At 39.2% G+C, this 16,601-nt stretch overlaps 2 protein-coding genes and 1 long non-coding RNA gene across 5 annotated transcripts in view; 2 read left to right on the forward strand and 1 right to left on the reverse strand.

Annotated features, from left to right (window-relative positions):
• LOC120714343 overlaps window positions 1-16,601 on the forward strand; it is an 873,031-nt gene that overhangs the window by 123,411 nt on the left and 733,019 nt on the right. The gene's annotated exons all lie outside the window — the stretch shown is intronic.
• Window positions 495-12,804, reverse strand: cdc37l1 (cell division cycle 37-like 1). 2 transcript variants are annotated; one of them, XM_040000489.1, is made up of 7 exons: window positions 12,433-12,804; window positions 11,121-11,414; window positions 10,936-11,029; window positions 9,582-9,697; window positions 7,109-7,231; window positions 6,775-6,939; window positions 495-3,614 (listed from the first exon to the last, which is right to left on the reverse strand). In XM_040000489.1, the coding sequence occupies exons 1-7, from the start codon at window positions 12,535-12,537 to the stop codon at window positions 3,498-3,500; spliced, it is 1,014 nt and encodes a 337-aa protein (XP_039856423.1). In that variant the 5' UTR covers window positions 12,538-12,804; the 3' UTR covers window positions 495-3,497. The 2 variants fall into 2 exon arrangements, with proteins under 2 accessions (XP_039856423.1, XP_039856424.1); XM_040000490.1 differs by having other exon boundaries at window positions 11,121-11,446; window positions 12,433-12,540.
• The window catches only part of exd3 (exonuclease 3'-5' domain containing 3), a 45,578-nt gene continuing 43,559 nt past the window's right edge, over window positions 14,583-16,601 (forward strand). The window contains exon 1 of one of the 2 annotated variants that reach the window (XM_040000464.1): window positions 14,583-14,908. The gene's annotated coding sequence lies outside the window, so the exon portion shown is untranslated. The remainder of the gene's footprint in view (window positions 14,909-16,601) is intronic. The other variant, XM_040000465.1, reaches the window with a different exon arrangement.

The raw sequence follows: 16,601 nt of genomic DNA on the forward strand, positions 1-16,601 counted from the left end.
AAATGTGATGGCAGCTAGTGACTAAACTCACAGTTCACTGTAACCTGGGAAGTCAACACACCAGTGGCCACAGGCTGAGTTCAGCAAGCCTTAGCCAATTATTTTTCATAGTTAAATATTTTATTTTGCTCCACAAAGACTACTTATGTCCACATCTAACCTCACTGCTGAGAACATATATATCTATTAACAGCACTGAGTGTGTGTATGTTACTTAATATACTAAAAAAAGACTACTTTTTAGGGTGGGAGCGATCATTAATAAATGACAACAATAGCTGTGAAGCAGAATCATCAATGCATCATGAAGCAGCTCTAAGTCTGAACTGTATTTAATACACTTGATATTTCTACATCCACACACTGCAGCAAATGTCTTACTGAGCAAATGTCTACAATGTTTTTGCTTTGTTAAATAATGAAAAGCATTGTGAAAGAAAGTTGAAACTTAAACAAAAAAACGAATACAAAAGCAAAAACAAAATGTCACGCAATTCATAAAAACGCATTCATAATTTCTAATCCGTTTCTTGCTGACCAAGAACAGAAAGGTGATATACATTTAGAATGCAGGATGAGACGAAATTACAAAGAAAAAGCTTTCAACACCCCACCCCTTTGTATTCGTCCGTTTTACAAAAGAAACTTAAAGTGCAGGACACATTCAGATGCAGAGAGCTCCTTTCTGCAAACACACATACAGTGAAAAGTCTCTTTTTTTGAGAGCTCAGCCCTTTTTTGCACATCCTCAATACAGGCATCATTCCTTCAGCTCTGGTGTCGATCATCCCAGAGCGAAGAACTTCAACCAACTCACCACAGACAAAAGTCTGTGCAAAGCACTTATGAAAGGAAACAGTTGGTTGCAACTTGGTTTCAGGAAACAAGTACAGATGCCAGGCTGGTGAAGAAAGCATAGTTATTCTCTGGTGCATCACCGAAGCAGACACAAATAAAATGCACAAAACAAATGTAGAAAGATTTTGGTAGGATTTGAAGTGTTTGGGTTGAAATTCAGTCTCTGATTACATGAGAGCAAGACAAAGGAGCGAAACTCAGCTGACGATTAGTTACCGAGTAATGTAGTGTCCTCTTTACGTCTCATGTCACGATCCGGACAATAACCGGTTGTGGTTAATTGACAATTACACTCAACACCAAAACCGGGCTGATTATGCCTTTCTAAAAAAGACAGCATTGTAATATTATATTATTTGCATCAAAAGCTGAGTGCTTTATTATCACAGAATTATTATACTGACTCACATACTATAAAGCATGCTATTTTACTCAATATTCAACTTAAATTAATCACCACCTGTCGTCCTGAGACTCTTATTTTTGTCACAGGAAGTCCCAAAGCTGTTAAGTGCACAACAAATACTTTTTTGTGAATACAGAGTATATAGTCAGTTGTAATTTAACATCTGGTGAGCTTGTATTACGGCTCAGCGTAGGCATTATGTTGTATTTGACAGATTTTTAATCACTTATCTGCAGTTAATTTATCCACATAACACCTGACTAGCATGGATGTCTCTTAACGGACGAAAGGCTTCCTTTTTTTATTTTTACAAACTGTGCTGTGTTTAAGCTTCTCCAGACAACACTAAGGAATACTTCTAGGAAAACAGAACAATTAAACCATCCTCTTTCTCCCATCACATATACTGTTCCGAAGCTATAATGTGCTTTAGTCCTCCGAACCTGTCGCACCACACAGTGTTCAAAGCAAAAGATTTAAGGCCACAATGATGTCCACAGCTATAGTGCATGTGTAATCGGAGTGTTGTCAGATCACCTGAACCCATGATGTTTTTCATGATTTTCTGTTGTACGTGATGTTAGAAAGTTGGATGAGCATATTAACCATACCCAAAAGAGGCTCAACTACTCTGAATACTCACATTAGCAAGTTTTCCCCCACTCTTGTCTCTGTTTGATATCAATAAAAGCATTTTTTTCCTTAACAAGGTTTAGGTATAAGGCTCTAGTTGTGAACACAGAGGCCCCACCCATCTACTATTCAAATTAGGAGCAGCCAATAAGGGCCTTTGTAAGGAGCAGAGCCGAAACCTCCTGCTTCACAAAGGGGACGAAATTAACGGGCTGCATCAAGGCCCAGTTTAACAGTTCAAACAGAGCTGGAAATGAGCTTAACACATCCTCTTGGCCTATTTAAAGCAACGAGACAGACCACTCATGATGGCCTTTCTGGCTCAAAAAGAAGCAATCAGGCAACAAAAGAGCAACTGTATGATAGAAATGAAAACAATTACACCTTAAGCTATCATCCTGAATCATCCATTCTGACTGCTGATTTGGACTGAGTCAGACAACTACCCTGCCACCCACACATACTGCATTGTTCATCCTCTCCCATAATCAGCCTTACAGATCTGAAATTCATGTGCAGTCTCTTTATATGAAGATCAATCTGAAAGGGTCCTACAAGAAGAAACTGACTAAAAAAAATAGGAACTTTCAGAGCTTTAACTTGGCGTAGACTTTGAATATGTTGAGTGCTGGTATACCAAAACGTTACACCACACTACAGATTTAGAAATTATTCATATTCACTCTAACTGCTCTTTGCACACTAGCGTAAAGTCAGTAGCTCTGGTTGTATGTTATGCATTGAAAGTGTTAAAAATGTAAAATAAAGCTGCATATCTCACAAACTGAAGCCCTATGACACTCTATTGATAACTCAGAAACTCTCCCTCCATTTCAAACATGCTTTGTTCCTAATCACAGGTAGGTTTGTTTTCCTCTTCATGATTAAAATCAAACAATTCAGGTCACACCCGCAAAGCACCCCCCACCTTTTTTTGTTTGTTTCCAGTAGTTACTGTTTACCAGAGCAGCAGCATTGCAGTTACAAGATTTGCAATACTGTTTGGCTCCAACTGAATCTTCTTGTCCTTCAGAGGGTGCAAGGACACCAACTTTCATCAGTTACTCTCCTCAGACTTGACATGATTTTTTTAAAGAATGCTCTTTGTGACCCCTGACCTCTGTCATACTTTAAGCAGTGGATTTGCTACCAAAGTGATTTTTATCCAGAGACTTTACTGGTTAAGTATTCATTGTGTTGTCTGGATGAATTCTGTTCTGCTTTTTAGTGAGGATATTTCTCTCTTCTGAGAAAGATATACACCTAGCTTGAAGAATGCAATACCTCCAACTGTAAAAACAACAGTTATGGCACAACATGCATTTAAGCTGGCAAAAGACACTGCAACAGACCCGCTTGCCAGAGGCCAACCACGCCGACATGCTAACAGCCACACAGAGAAACGTTTGCCATTGGCACAAACTTACTTTCTGCAGGCTTTCTACTGAAAACTGTGGCATAAAAGACTGAATGTCTGTTTATTCCTGCACTATGATGGTGTTTTTTTTAGCCTGGTCTGCTGTATAAACAACTCGGATTGTTCCTAAACGGAGAGGTTATGATGGTGATATTAAAAAAGCAGGGGGCGGGGCTGAATCCTCTAAGACGTCTCCATCATGCGCATGTCTTCCGTTTCTGTAGTGTCGTCCTTTGTCCACCTCCCTGTGCTTGTCCAAAGTCCAGCTTCTACACAGCGCTTCATAGGAAACTCTGCCACCTGGTGATGAAATGCAAAGACACAAAGAGGTCAACAGAAATCAGAAAACAATCACAGATGAACACGGTCGCGTGCAAATCAAAATTAAAATTAGACTCAAACATAGCTGAGAGATAAGTCTACTGTGGCTTAGTTAAAGGCTCTTTAACTGCAGTTTGAGATTTTAAATAGTTATCTTTTTTAATGATTTGTTCTTTATTTTTATCAACATGTTTTGTTCAATTAAAACAAATTAGCATTAAACAAACATGTGTTGTAAGTAATATTCATTATATGGTCAGATTTCAAAATTTAAGTTAAGCAAGATGTTAGAAGAAAAAACTGTAACAATCCAAAAGCACAACCAGTTTCAGTTTCAACAGGCTGCATCCTCCTAAAGCTTTTTTCCCCTCTTTAGAGTTGAGTTTTGGCAGCCAGTCCAGCTGAGAGGCCAACAGAGGGGCGACAGCACATTCTCTCAGTCTTACAAAAAGGCCTGTTGTACTGCACCCCACACATTTACCCTGTGCTATATCCCATTTAGCAATTTCTACACTTGGATTACTCTGAATGTTGAAATCGTTTCCACAAGTCCAAATATTTTTACATGTCTGTAATCGGTTTACAATATCAAAGACTTAATTTATGTGAGACACATCTTTACTGATCTTTTGGTCATACTGTAACACATTTCTTATATAACAGAGCTTCATCTACAGTGCTTCACAAAGACCCCTACACTGCTTTTTCCTTTTCTCTTTTACTCTACAAGTTTCTTCGTTTTCATTTTAAATGGATAAAACTGGTGTGTTTCTCACAAATACACATTCATGAAACACATTCTTAGAAATGTTTGTAACATGTGCATCTAATCAGGACAGAATCTTTAAAAAAAAAAAAAAAAAAAAAAGTCATCCCAGGAGTACAATGTCAAAAAAGGGAGTTTAAAGCCTCCAGGACTCCTACTAATATTACGGTTTTTCCCCACACACTGAGTAACCAGCCAACTATGGGAGTGGTCAGGGAGATGGGGTCACACATCAGTGTGATCAGATATTAGATAGACTTGGGAGCTCATAGGTTAAATACTGATGACCAATGTTTGATCAACTCAGTGAAACATTTCTATTCTCACATGCACTTCTGTCAGGTGATGTGTGGAATAGTTCAGAGCTACAATCTGTGTCTCATAGCTTAACAGGAATTCAGAAGCTCCCCAGCAGAGATGGGAGGATGACCTTCCCTGCCAACACACCTTCACTTATGCCTTCATGGTAGAGTGAGAAGAAGGAAGCCATGCTCAGACAAAACGCATGACTGAGCACATGAAGCAGGGTGGTGGCAGCATGATGCTAAGGGCCTGCTTCTCAGCAGCAATGACAACCAGAATGCTCAGATCTGACAGAGATAAATGCAGCTAAATAAAATCAGAAACTTGTCCCAAAGCCACCCCATTATTGTGTTTGCTGTAGGCTAGTTGAACTGTCACTGGGTGGTGCACCTGATGCCCCCTCCCCCCCAAAAAATAAAAAACATAATACAAAAATCTATACAGAGATCTGTAGATGTGAGTTTATAGATGTTTCCTACTGAACAGTGAGGATGAGCGAGGGAGAATAGGATAAGCTGCCTAACGCATGTGTGCAAAGTTTGTAGTGACTTGCTCAAACAGAAAGCTGTATTTACTGCCCAAGAGGGTTTTACAAAAGATGGAAGTAAGATTTAGAATAGTTCTGGAAACACCAGCGAAATATTTATTTATTTATTTATTTTAAATTTAAATGTCTCTGCTAAAATATACTGCGTTAATTTTAGATTTATATTTCCAAATGTGCAAATATTCTTTGTTAATCTATTGTATGCATCTAGTAAACAAACATGCTAATGTATAAGTTTTTAGAGGGAATAATTTATGAAATAGGTATTTTTTAATAAGGGAATATAACTAGAAAAAAATAATTTAATTAAATTAAAGTATATTTTAAGGAGATTTTCCCCATTTTTTCCATAATTAAAATTGAATCTGAAAACGTCCTTTTTTCAAAGTTCTTCTTAATAAGAGCAAACTGGAAAAGTGGACGACAAAAAAAAGAAGTGTCTGTTTAAAAAACAAACAAAAAAAATAACCAAATATATATAAATATATATAGTCATATCCTTAAGAAAGCCCTGACAGATGCACGTGGCCCTTCAGCTGATTCACAAATGATCAAGCAGCAATTCTTAAGGAAGGCAAATAGGTAGAAAAGGCTGAGGTATACCAGAGGCTCTGTCATGGTTTGGGCATGCTTTTTGGCCAGTGCTGTTGGAGATCTCGTCAAAATTGATGACATATTAACACAGAAAAGCATCGTCAGATTTTGATCTATCATGCAGTGTTATCAGGTAAGATTGGCAACTGCTACATTTTTCTGCACATCAGTGAACCTAAACACAGAACCTGGACCTCAGCATTATTGAAGCAGTGTGGGATCATCTTCAGAGAATGGAACAAAAGGAATCCGACATCCAAAGAAGAGCTCTGAATGTCCTCCAAGAAGCCTGGAGAACTATTCCCGAGCGAGTTCAGGCAAACATCGTCTTCAAGCTTGTTTTCACCTTATATACCGAGTTGCCACTTATGTTTGCACATGTTTCAAGAAACCTCTGCACCCATTTTGCATTTTCTTAGCATAATCTAACAGTAGTTTGATGTTTTTGCACTCTACAGTATATAAAACTGCTTAACATGGACTACTTCACTACATGTTTCTCCCGTTTTACAGAAAACCAGATGACTGTTACAGTGAGGATGGATGCATGAGATCTGACTGATTTGATAAAACTAAGACTGAGGATGTCCTCTCGGGTTTCTGCTGTGCTGAAGAGGTCAAATAGCAACTGTCAGCAAATGTGTTGGCCACTTCTGATTTTACAGGTAACATTAACACGATGGAGCCCAGCTCCTTGTTATAAGGTAAAGTTTACCTTTTTGCAGCTGTGCCCACACTGTAGTGCTGTCATCATTTACAAACAAAAGAAACCACAGACACATCCCTCGGGAATGATCACCACCAAGAAAAACCAAAACTAGTTACTTTCTTATTTATATCAAAACAAGCTCAACAGTGCCATCTCACTTCTGTAAGTGGTAACTGCATTGAGGTACAAGATTTGCTGGTGCAAGCTCAAGTGCACTTACTGAAGGTACTGTTGATTCTTTGGGGTCGAGTATGCAGTTTGTGCCGATATTCTGCTGTTCAGTGTTAGACAAATGACCTCTACATTTGTCTGTGTAATCTTTAACTCTCTGTTTGAAGGCCTCAAGTTCTGTATGGAAGACCTCTAAGTAGACGTCTTGTCCTTCCTGGAAAAACAACAATATGTCTGAGACATTGTTGCACTCTGAAAGCTAGTATATGATGGCTTTTTATTATTATCTCTAGAAAACAAAGCCAAATTATTTTAGCATGCAACACTATGAAATAAGATGCACAACATTCATACACATCAATGATAAGATGAATTTCTCTTACTTTGGCTTTATGAAAGAACTGTCTGAAACAGCCTCGAGGGTCCTGCTGAGAGTTTGAAGCCATCTCCAGGATGAACTGCATCACTACAACTTGGTGTGCCACCTGCTCCATCAACGCTTCTTTCTGCAGAACACAAGAAGGAAAAGCTAATGTGATGTCTTTGGTTTTCTCACCAGATGCCCTCTTTGTAAGTTCTTTACCTGGAAACTGGCCCAAATGTACTTTTTTTTTTTTTTTTTTTTTTTTTTAACGTTACCTTTTAATTCACTGGTTGAAGAATTGTTAGAAATACTGATTTTTAATAATTAACATCTATCCTCCTTGGATTATTCTATATAGAGCAATATAGTGAAAAAAAGCTTCTATAGGACTATCCTATGTCCCATTCAGTAGCTTGCAGGATCACCTTTAGCACCAATAATCTGATGCAATCATTTTCTATACATCTTTATCAGTCTCTCACTATGGAGGAATTCTGTCCCCCACACAACACTGCTTCAGTTTCCAAGCATTCGTTTATGCACAGCTCTCTTAAGGTCATACCACAGCATAGAGCTGGGCGATAGAACGATAACGATATGTATCGCGATATAACTTTTTCCTCGATAGAAAAATTAAACTATCGCGATAGACCTCGCCGCTCTTGTCCTCTTAAAAAATAAAAAGAAAAAAAAGAACAGCCAATCCAAATTACGTAGCGCAGAGCCGAACCAATCACAGCCGCAGCGTCACGCCACGTGACTTGTTACGTACAGCACAAGTGCCAAGCCGCACATGTGTATTTGTTTGGGAAGCAGCCAGCCAGCGTACCGCCGGGGTAATGGAGGAAATGAGTGTGCCGACTAGAAAAGTCAACCGAGCGTGACCGAAGGTTACCGAAGAGAAAACAGATGATGGTTCCAATGCCGGAGAGATTGTCGAACGGAAGAGCCATAGAAGTTTCGTAGTGTGAAGGTATTTCGGCTATTTCAAGTCTGACAAAAAACAGAGTAGCGCGCACTGTAAATTGTGCCGAAAGCAAGTCTGGAAATACAATAAACTGGTGCATGCGCTACGTCCACACGTACCCGGGTATTTTTGAAAACGCAGATTTTTCTATGCGTTTGCACCTTTCGTCCACACGTAAACGGCGTTTTTGGTCACTGAAAACGAAGATTTTTGAAAACTCCGTTTTTGTATTTACGTCTGGACTAGAAAAACGGAGAAAACGCAGCGTCAAAGGTGTGCGCATTTTTTGACGTCACACTGTGCGCCACGTTATTGTTTCGGTGAAATGAATTTCTACAATACTGTTACTGTTCATTCTACTCTGCAGTGTTTAAATGCTTACATATACACACAGTTACTGTCCCTCCACACATACGACTCTGTTCTGCTTCTATGCCCCAGCTTTTACTTTTTCCCACCGAGGCTTCTAGACTTCTGATTGGCCAACATTTCTGCACGGTTAGGAATCTAGCGCCACCTGCTGCTTTGGCATGTTCATAGCAGCGTTTTCCTTCATTTCTCCCTTTATGTGTGGACGGGATTATTTTTTCAAACGAAAACGGAAAATCTCAGTTTTCAAAAATACCCGTGTACGTGTGGACATAGCCTCAGTCTCTGACTGGAAGCGCTAATTCGTCATTCAGCTTTTGTCAGACTAAAGTAACCTGTTAAAACTGTTTGAAAAGCTCAGCTATACAACAAGGAGAGACTGAGAATTTCCTTTTAGTTCTCAGTTTATTTGATATTGACAAAAGTTAGTCAATTTTGTCTGTTCTTCTGTAAAACAAACTAAGATTTATTTTTAGAATTAATATTTTGTTTCTAAGTGGAATTGACAATTTAGTAGTCTGTTTCGTTTGTTCTATTTTGAAACTTAAACGCTTTAGCGGCTGCCTTTTGTGTAGTTTGCAATATTTGCCTTTATTTATCTGAAAAAGTCTCATGTTCCTTAAGTACATCTACCCTGTTGAACTTATTATGGGAAATAAATATTTAAATAAAAACAAGTTGCTGATTATTTCACATTTTACTTGTGAGCAACGGCACATTTAAATCTTACAAATATAGTTATTTGATATCAGATAGATATCATTATCGCCTGAAATGAAAAAAACATATCGTGATATGAAAAAATCTTATCGCCCAGCTCTACCACAGCATTTCATTTGTGCTGAGCTCTACACTTTGCATGGTCCATTGGAGGCAATGCATTACTTCAAAACTCATGCCAAAATAACGATCGATTGATAGATCGATCGATAGATAGCTAGCTTACGCTTTACACTTATCTTACAGATCAACTACTCAGGACACCTCCACTGGCTCTGTTTTTTAGCATTTGGGAATTACAGGACCCACAGAGTTATGACCCACACAAAAACTGCATTATGCTGTTTATAGGATAAACTGTTTTTAGTCACTTGATGAGATGTTGACTATAATGAAGCAATAAAGTAACACCAGGCCTACTCTGTCGGCATATTACCCCTTCTTGCTGTAGACTCGTGCACCACAGAATTAAGTAGTTTGCAGTTTCCTCACAGATAAGCTGAGGCGTGGCTGCAAGGAATCGCTGACTGTCATCCCACCTTCGCAGCATACCTGACAAAGGCAAATAAATAAATAGAAGATTGATTACAGAAACTTACAACTTTTAAATATCAGTAATATATGCAGTTATTTCTTTAACACAGCAGTCAACAACTGATCTCTTTTCTGCTTTGCTGTTGTTAGCATATGCAGTATCTACTGAGCACAACAACAAAACTGCCTGTGAATCCAAATCTGTGCAAATTCATAATTTTTGCATCACCTGTCTGATCAGTTAATAACTTGGTTTCTTATTTCTTATGTAACTATCCATTAAAGCTTCTAAAGCAAAAATATACAGCCTGTGTTCAGTGAAATTATAGGTGTGATCAAAGTTGATGGTAAGATATGTAATACAGGTTCTTCTAAATGTCCAATATAGACTGAGGAAAAAAATACCATGATACTGAAACAGTCACCCCCCCCCCCTTGTAGCTTATTCATTGTTCATTGTTCATTTGAGGCAGAAAATGTGTAAATGTTTTTATCCTTGGTTCTACTGTCCTGCTAAGTCTGTTTTACACTGCTGGAAATGCAGCTACTTTAATGCAGAACACACACCACAAACAGTTATTCATTAAAAATAAATAAATAATTAATTTCACTGTGATCGGCTGATAAACTAAAGCAATCTCCACATCTTCTTTATTGCGCTGTGAGAAAGTAGCAACTAACATTTAAATGTATCCAGTTTAAAGTTTCAGAGCTCTAATGTGCAGCCGTAATGTTTCAAATAAACAGGAGCACTGAGACTGAACTTGGCATTAAAATAATTAACTCGAGTTGTTCTTTATATATTTTTATCCCTATTTCATCATTATCATCTGGTAACATCTCTGACTGAAATGGGCACCACTCATAGAGATCATTGTGTGCAGAGGAAGAACCATATTAGGCATGAAATGCCCCTTTTTATGTGAGTGTTGATAACCACTGCTGTGATGCCAGCAAGCTTGTTTCCCAGCAGCACATAAACAAGGCCGTAGTCCATAATTCAGATATTATTATCACGTTGACGACAAGCAACAAAGTTAATATCCAACTTTATAAGATCTATTTAAAGAAGTGTGTCCTGGAATGAAATTGTTGGAATGTCACTATGCAGGCAGCTTAAAACTTATTTGAGTTTACACATGAAAACTAAATGAGGACATCCTTTCCCTTTACGCCAGAGAAACAATCCTACTAAACTGCAGCAACGTTAAAGCCACAAACCGACTTGCTAATTGATGACGTTTTGGCTCACTTACCAAAATGCCTGAGCTCTTGTTCGTATTTCTGGAGAAATGTCTTACACTTGTCCTGGTCCATTTCTGCAGCCTGATGCTGGACATTGATGATACTCTGAAACAGAAAGGAAACACGGTCTTAAAATCTTGGCACAGAACACAGCCCCTCTATATGTTCATTTTGCAATGTTATTTGGCAAACTTGCCTTATCAAAAACATCCCAACTAGCTCCAAATACAGGACTGCGGCTGGGTTCCTGAACTCCCAGCAAGCTCTCCTTGCGGCGCCACTCCTCCTCATTGTGCGTGAGCTCTGTGGGGCAGGCCTGAGTCCGAGCACGCTCTTGCTCCAGCGACTCAGAGCTGTGGACTCCTAAAGAGCATAACTGATCCTGCGCCTCAGCTAGTCTCCAACTTGAGACGATCGAGGCCTTCACACAGCGCTGCTGACTCTGGCATAGCGATGCCATGGGACAATCACAGAGGTTTGATGATGTTGGCTGGTTTGAGGTAAATGGAAAGCAAATGACTACTGTTAAAAAAAAAAAAATCAGCTAGCACTTGTTAGCAACACAATAAATGAATAAAATTTAAGAGGTTTTGCACTTCAATCAAAGCCCAAAGTCTTTATGCCAAGTTTGAAATTTAGCAACATATTCCTCAGAAAGTTATTCTGAACACATCTTTTCTGGGGTGGCAGTAGATCAGTTCTTCTACTAACCAGAGGGTTGGTGGTTCAATCCAGTCTGCATGGCAAGATACCGAACCCCAAATTGCTCTACCATGGATTCATCAGAGTATGAATGTGTGTGCACTTAGGTGTACAAGAATAGTGTTTGTGTGGGTGAATGAAGCAAGTTGTATAAAGCTCTATAAGTGCTCAAGTAGAGATAGTCCATTTACAATTTACCATGAAATGACTCTGAGTGGTAAATGAGGTGATAACCTAAAAACTGAGGGATGACTCTGCATCACACACTAAATGTAGTTCATTAGCTTTTAAGCTTTCACGACTGCAGTCAAGCTGCGTTTAGCTTAAGGTGGAGCATGAGGGTTAAAAATAAATAAACGCTTGTTTCCACTTCACCAGTGCTCGCATGCCTTCTCTGCTAGCTAGTAATCACACACAGCTGTCAGTGTGCGCATGTTTGAGTCGGGGGGGGTTGTTACTTCCCGTTATGGCCTCTGATCCCATCAACCATCCCACCTAGGGGGTATTTCTTCCCAACCCTGATTTCAGTGGTGTACTGACAAGATAATGACGCAGCGAGTAATCTGATTACCCTATAAGCATGAGCTAAAGTAGAATAGTTATTGGGCAACTGCGGGTTAGCAGCGTGAACACTGACATTTAACACTAAACTAACTGGTAAAATATTCCGTTGTTGTGTAGGGTGGAAACTGTGCTTCAGAATAAAAGAAAATGTTATAACATGCACACTCCAGCTATCTCCAACAGTATTCGCTTGTTAGAATACCGTTAAGCACATCTTGAATGAGATAACTTAAAGGCCTTACCTTTTGGTGAGGGTAAAGACCACTAAAGCCTCCGGCCGTTGAAAGTGACTCGCTGCCGGGCTCTTCGCTGTGGTGAAGTGAGTCTCCGTTGCCCAGCCACTCCATAACTGCTAAGCAACTAGCTGGTTAGCTCTGCTGTGACAGTGAGACCCGCTAGCTAATGCTAGCCGTATTTGAGGAGCCACAGACAGTGTTGCTCTTTATATTCAGCCGCCTCACGAGATTTATGTGGGATCTAAATACCTGTGTGACAGCCAACAGAACAAAAAAGGGGATATGATGCATCAAAAAAATCACTCCTGCTCCTGTGGATGATAGTGTAACAACAACAACCACCACCACTGTGTTCTGGCTACGTCCTTTTTTTTTTTTTTTTTTTTTTTTGGTGACGCAAGGGACACGTGGGGAGCAACTTTAATGACGTGAAGCACTCAGAAGTTTTTCTACTGAATTCTGTTGCGTTCCAGTAAATTCTGCTATAAGCATGCTTTCTTATAGCAGAAGTAAGTTACTCTTAACTAGAAACTCAATTTTTTAAAAAGGGAAATTGTACAGATGGTCACGACATATCTGGGTGTTTCCGCAATTATTTCTGACATCAAAGTTATTCAATATTCAAACTTTAATAAGTCATTGATACTGTAAAGAGGCTTGGATAAATTTGAAAGGAATGATTGTGTGATGGAGGAAAAAAATATTATTCAATATATTGGCTGAGTTTTTGTATTTCTTACGCCCTACCAAAGAAGAAAAAAAAAATGTAAATTTTGAATAGTACATTTAGTACCTTCATTTCTTTACATTTTCCTTGCAAAATTGGAAATGGGTTCAGTCATTTATTGAAACATTTGTAAACATACATAGAAATACAAGTTCATTAGAACTGTATCAATTTAAAGGTTAATATTTGCAAAGATCCCCTGTTCATCTGCAGTAGGTAGATTTTTTTGTCCTTCACCTGTCTAGTTTCTTCAGATTTGTTAAAGACACCCTGTAGACCACGCCAAGATATGCCGTTTTCAGCAAATAGCTCTTTGGTATCATTTTGCAAAAATCCTGTGTTATCTATTTACCACGGATGACCCTGAGAGGCCAAACGGACTGCAACTTAAGAAAACACCAGCAATAAAAAAAAACGCTGCAAAAGCACACAAAACACAACGGAAATAGGAAAAAAACAGATTTCCAAAAGCACATGGGAAGTGTTTCTGGGGAGACAATAATCCGACGGACCAGTTGCAGGAACCCAAAGCATGGTAGGCGTGTTTTATCATAAGTCAGTCCTGATGACGGATTTTTAGGCTAATAGTTAGGCTAACACACTTACCTCTCATCTTTTCTTTCCTCACAAAACCAATAGATCCTCCACTTCTTTTAAGTGTCTACCAGCGCAATTCTTAGCATATTTTGGTTCCTGCACCGGGTCCGTCCGTCGCCCCCGCCCCCCTAATGATCAAATAGAAAAACTGGACTGAAAATGTGTGAAAAACAAACAAACAACCGAAGTACAATGCACAAATACAAGGTAATATTGGTGACCAGTATAACGACAAATATATGACCAAACCTCAATGTTTAAACAATTAAGAAACCCTAAAATCCTCAGTTTATCTCTTTGTCAGTGAAAAGAACAAATCAGCGTCATTGTGTGTAGGATTTTCTGGAGTATTAATGGCAGTGATTGAAAATGTCTACAATTTCAGGAGTGCGCAGTTACACATTAATATGTGTGGAAGGTTAACTGTAAGAGATTGGACAGGATTCATATTGTTATACCTTCCCTACTCCAGTTTGTTGACAGACCACGCTGCTGCGATACAGAAAACATAAAAGCCACTACACAGGTTAGAAAAAGGAAAAATATTACCTACTCATTCTGATTGCCATGTTACGGGCAATTTAAAAATGTAGTAAACAGAAGACTGTTTTGCATAGACATTTGCAAGAATGGATCAAAGCATCAAATTTGTGCAAAAAGAAATGAAAAAAATGCTTATATTGTGTAACTAAGCCACTTAATTATGTGGAAGATGAACAAAAAGTTTTAATTCTTTTTTGTGTTAAATTGCGTACTGTGACCGGACGGTGGCGGTAGTGTACTTTAAACTGCCAGGACAGACCCCCACAGAAAAGACAGAGCAAGAATAGTCGTGGTGAAATATTTCTCCCTTGTTTCAGTTTACAGGCAGCATTACCTATTGGACTCGTACCGTTTTAAGTCAGCTCCGTATACATAGAGTCTGCTGTTACATATTCAGGTTTGTAGTTGGAGCTCTGGCATGATTTATCAGTTATGGTGTGTGAATATGTGGCCAAAAAACACCAAATGCATGTATAGTTTAAAAGGAAGCGCCTCCTAAGACTAACTTATGGGCGAAATTGGCCCACAAGCGGACCAAACAAACTGATTATAATGCATTAACGCGAAGCTACAAGCGAGCTGGCTTACTTGACGTTTGCTAACTGTATAAAACTGGTGAGTATATTCGTGTCGATAACGTAACGTTATACTGTTGTGAATAAACATTTATTTCTTGTCGACGATTTAACAAATAAAGGTTATCTGTGTGGTGAAGAGCAGCGTGACAGCCTGGCTTTGAGATTATGTAGCTAGCTAGCTTACACTGAGTTTCTTCACGTTTGATTTTTGACCTTTTTAGACAATAAACCTATTAGAGGTTAACAATAGCATTCACACAGATACTTACAGAGGGTGTGCTTTTTGACTGGGCCACACGAGATCCTGTTTTTTAAAGAGAAAGTGTAGAGGAAGTTGGAGGTCTTTCTGTCACCACGAGGTGGGGATAGAAGATAATTAAAAAAAAAAAAAAAAAAGACTCCACTGCAGGTGCCGTATCTCTTTTCTCATACTCTGTAGTCTAAAATAGATGCTGCTGCCCCTGACTGTGTCAGTGCCAAAGGCCCCTTCTAGAGCCTGCAGATATTTACATTGGAGAAACAACCGGTTTTCAGGCCCACAAAAAACATCCTCAGTATTAAACTCACACTCACTGCCAAATGGCATCTTGCCCTTTCCCAGGCTGCAATTCCCACAGGTTTCCCTTGTTGTACTGTTGTATTTATTAAATTTTGATTTATTTTTTTATTTTGAGGACAAATGGATACAAATGCAGTACTAGTACTGTACAGTACTGCAGTTCTTTCACCACTAGTAATATCTTAATGGTTTTCCTAGGAGAAAGGGGGGAATGTACAGTAAAAAAGGGGGGAAAAAATAAGAGTTTGTATAATTCTTAACAAGCTTGAAAGTCCATATTTGGTCTGACAACCTTTGTTGTTCAACATAGCCTGAACTTTCTTAGGCAAGCCTCAGGAATAGTTCTCTAGGCTTTTTGAAGGACATTCAGAGCTCTTCTTCTCAGTCCAGATGATCTTGCACTGCTTCAGTCATGTTGAGCTTTGGGGAGGCCAGTCCATAACTGATAGTCTTCCACTGTGTGCTTTTCTTTCCAAGCATTAAAACGCCACTGGCTGAAGTGCAGCCCCAAACCGTGACGGATTTGCCACTGTGTTTTACAGAAGGCTGTAGACCAGGGGTCTCCAACTCCAGGCCTCGAGGGCCAGTGTCCTGCATGTTTTAGATCTCACCCTGGGTCAACACACCTGAATCAAATGATTAGTTCATTACCAGGCCTCTGGAGAACTGCAAGACATGTTGAGGAGGTCATTTAGCCATTTAAATCAGCCGTGTTGGATCAAGGACACATCTAAAATCTGCAGGACACCGGCCCTCGAGGCCTGGAGTTGGACACTTCTCCTGTAGACACTCACTGTTGTACTCTGTTCTCACCGCATCTGTACAAACTGACAACTATTTGAACGAATAATTTCAAATGTGGATTCATCACTCTATAAGATCTATTACCACTGATATTCAGTCCAGTTCTTGTGTGAACTGGAGTAATTCAGCCTTTCTTCCTTGTTTCCCTCACTTAAGAATTGCCTCTTGACAGCCACTCTTCCAGTGAGGCATTTCTTATATTACTTAATGGAACAACTGAAGGATCAGATGCATCTCTCAGGTCCTGTGTCAAGTCTTTGCTAGATTTTTTTATTTATTTTTTTCATATTTCTTCAGGATGTGACTTTTTTTAGGGACACACTGCACACCATGTTGAGAGATGCCGATTTTCTCTGGCTAGGGAATT

The sequence above is a fragment of the Simochromis diagramma genome, unplaced genomic scaffold, assembly GCF_900408965.1.
Source record: "Simochromis diagramma unplaced genomic scaffold, fSimDia1.1 OVJJ01000596.1, whole genome shotgun sequence".
NCBI lineage: Eukaryota > Metazoa > Chordata > Actinopteri > Cichliformes > Cichlidae > Simochromis > Simochromis diagramma.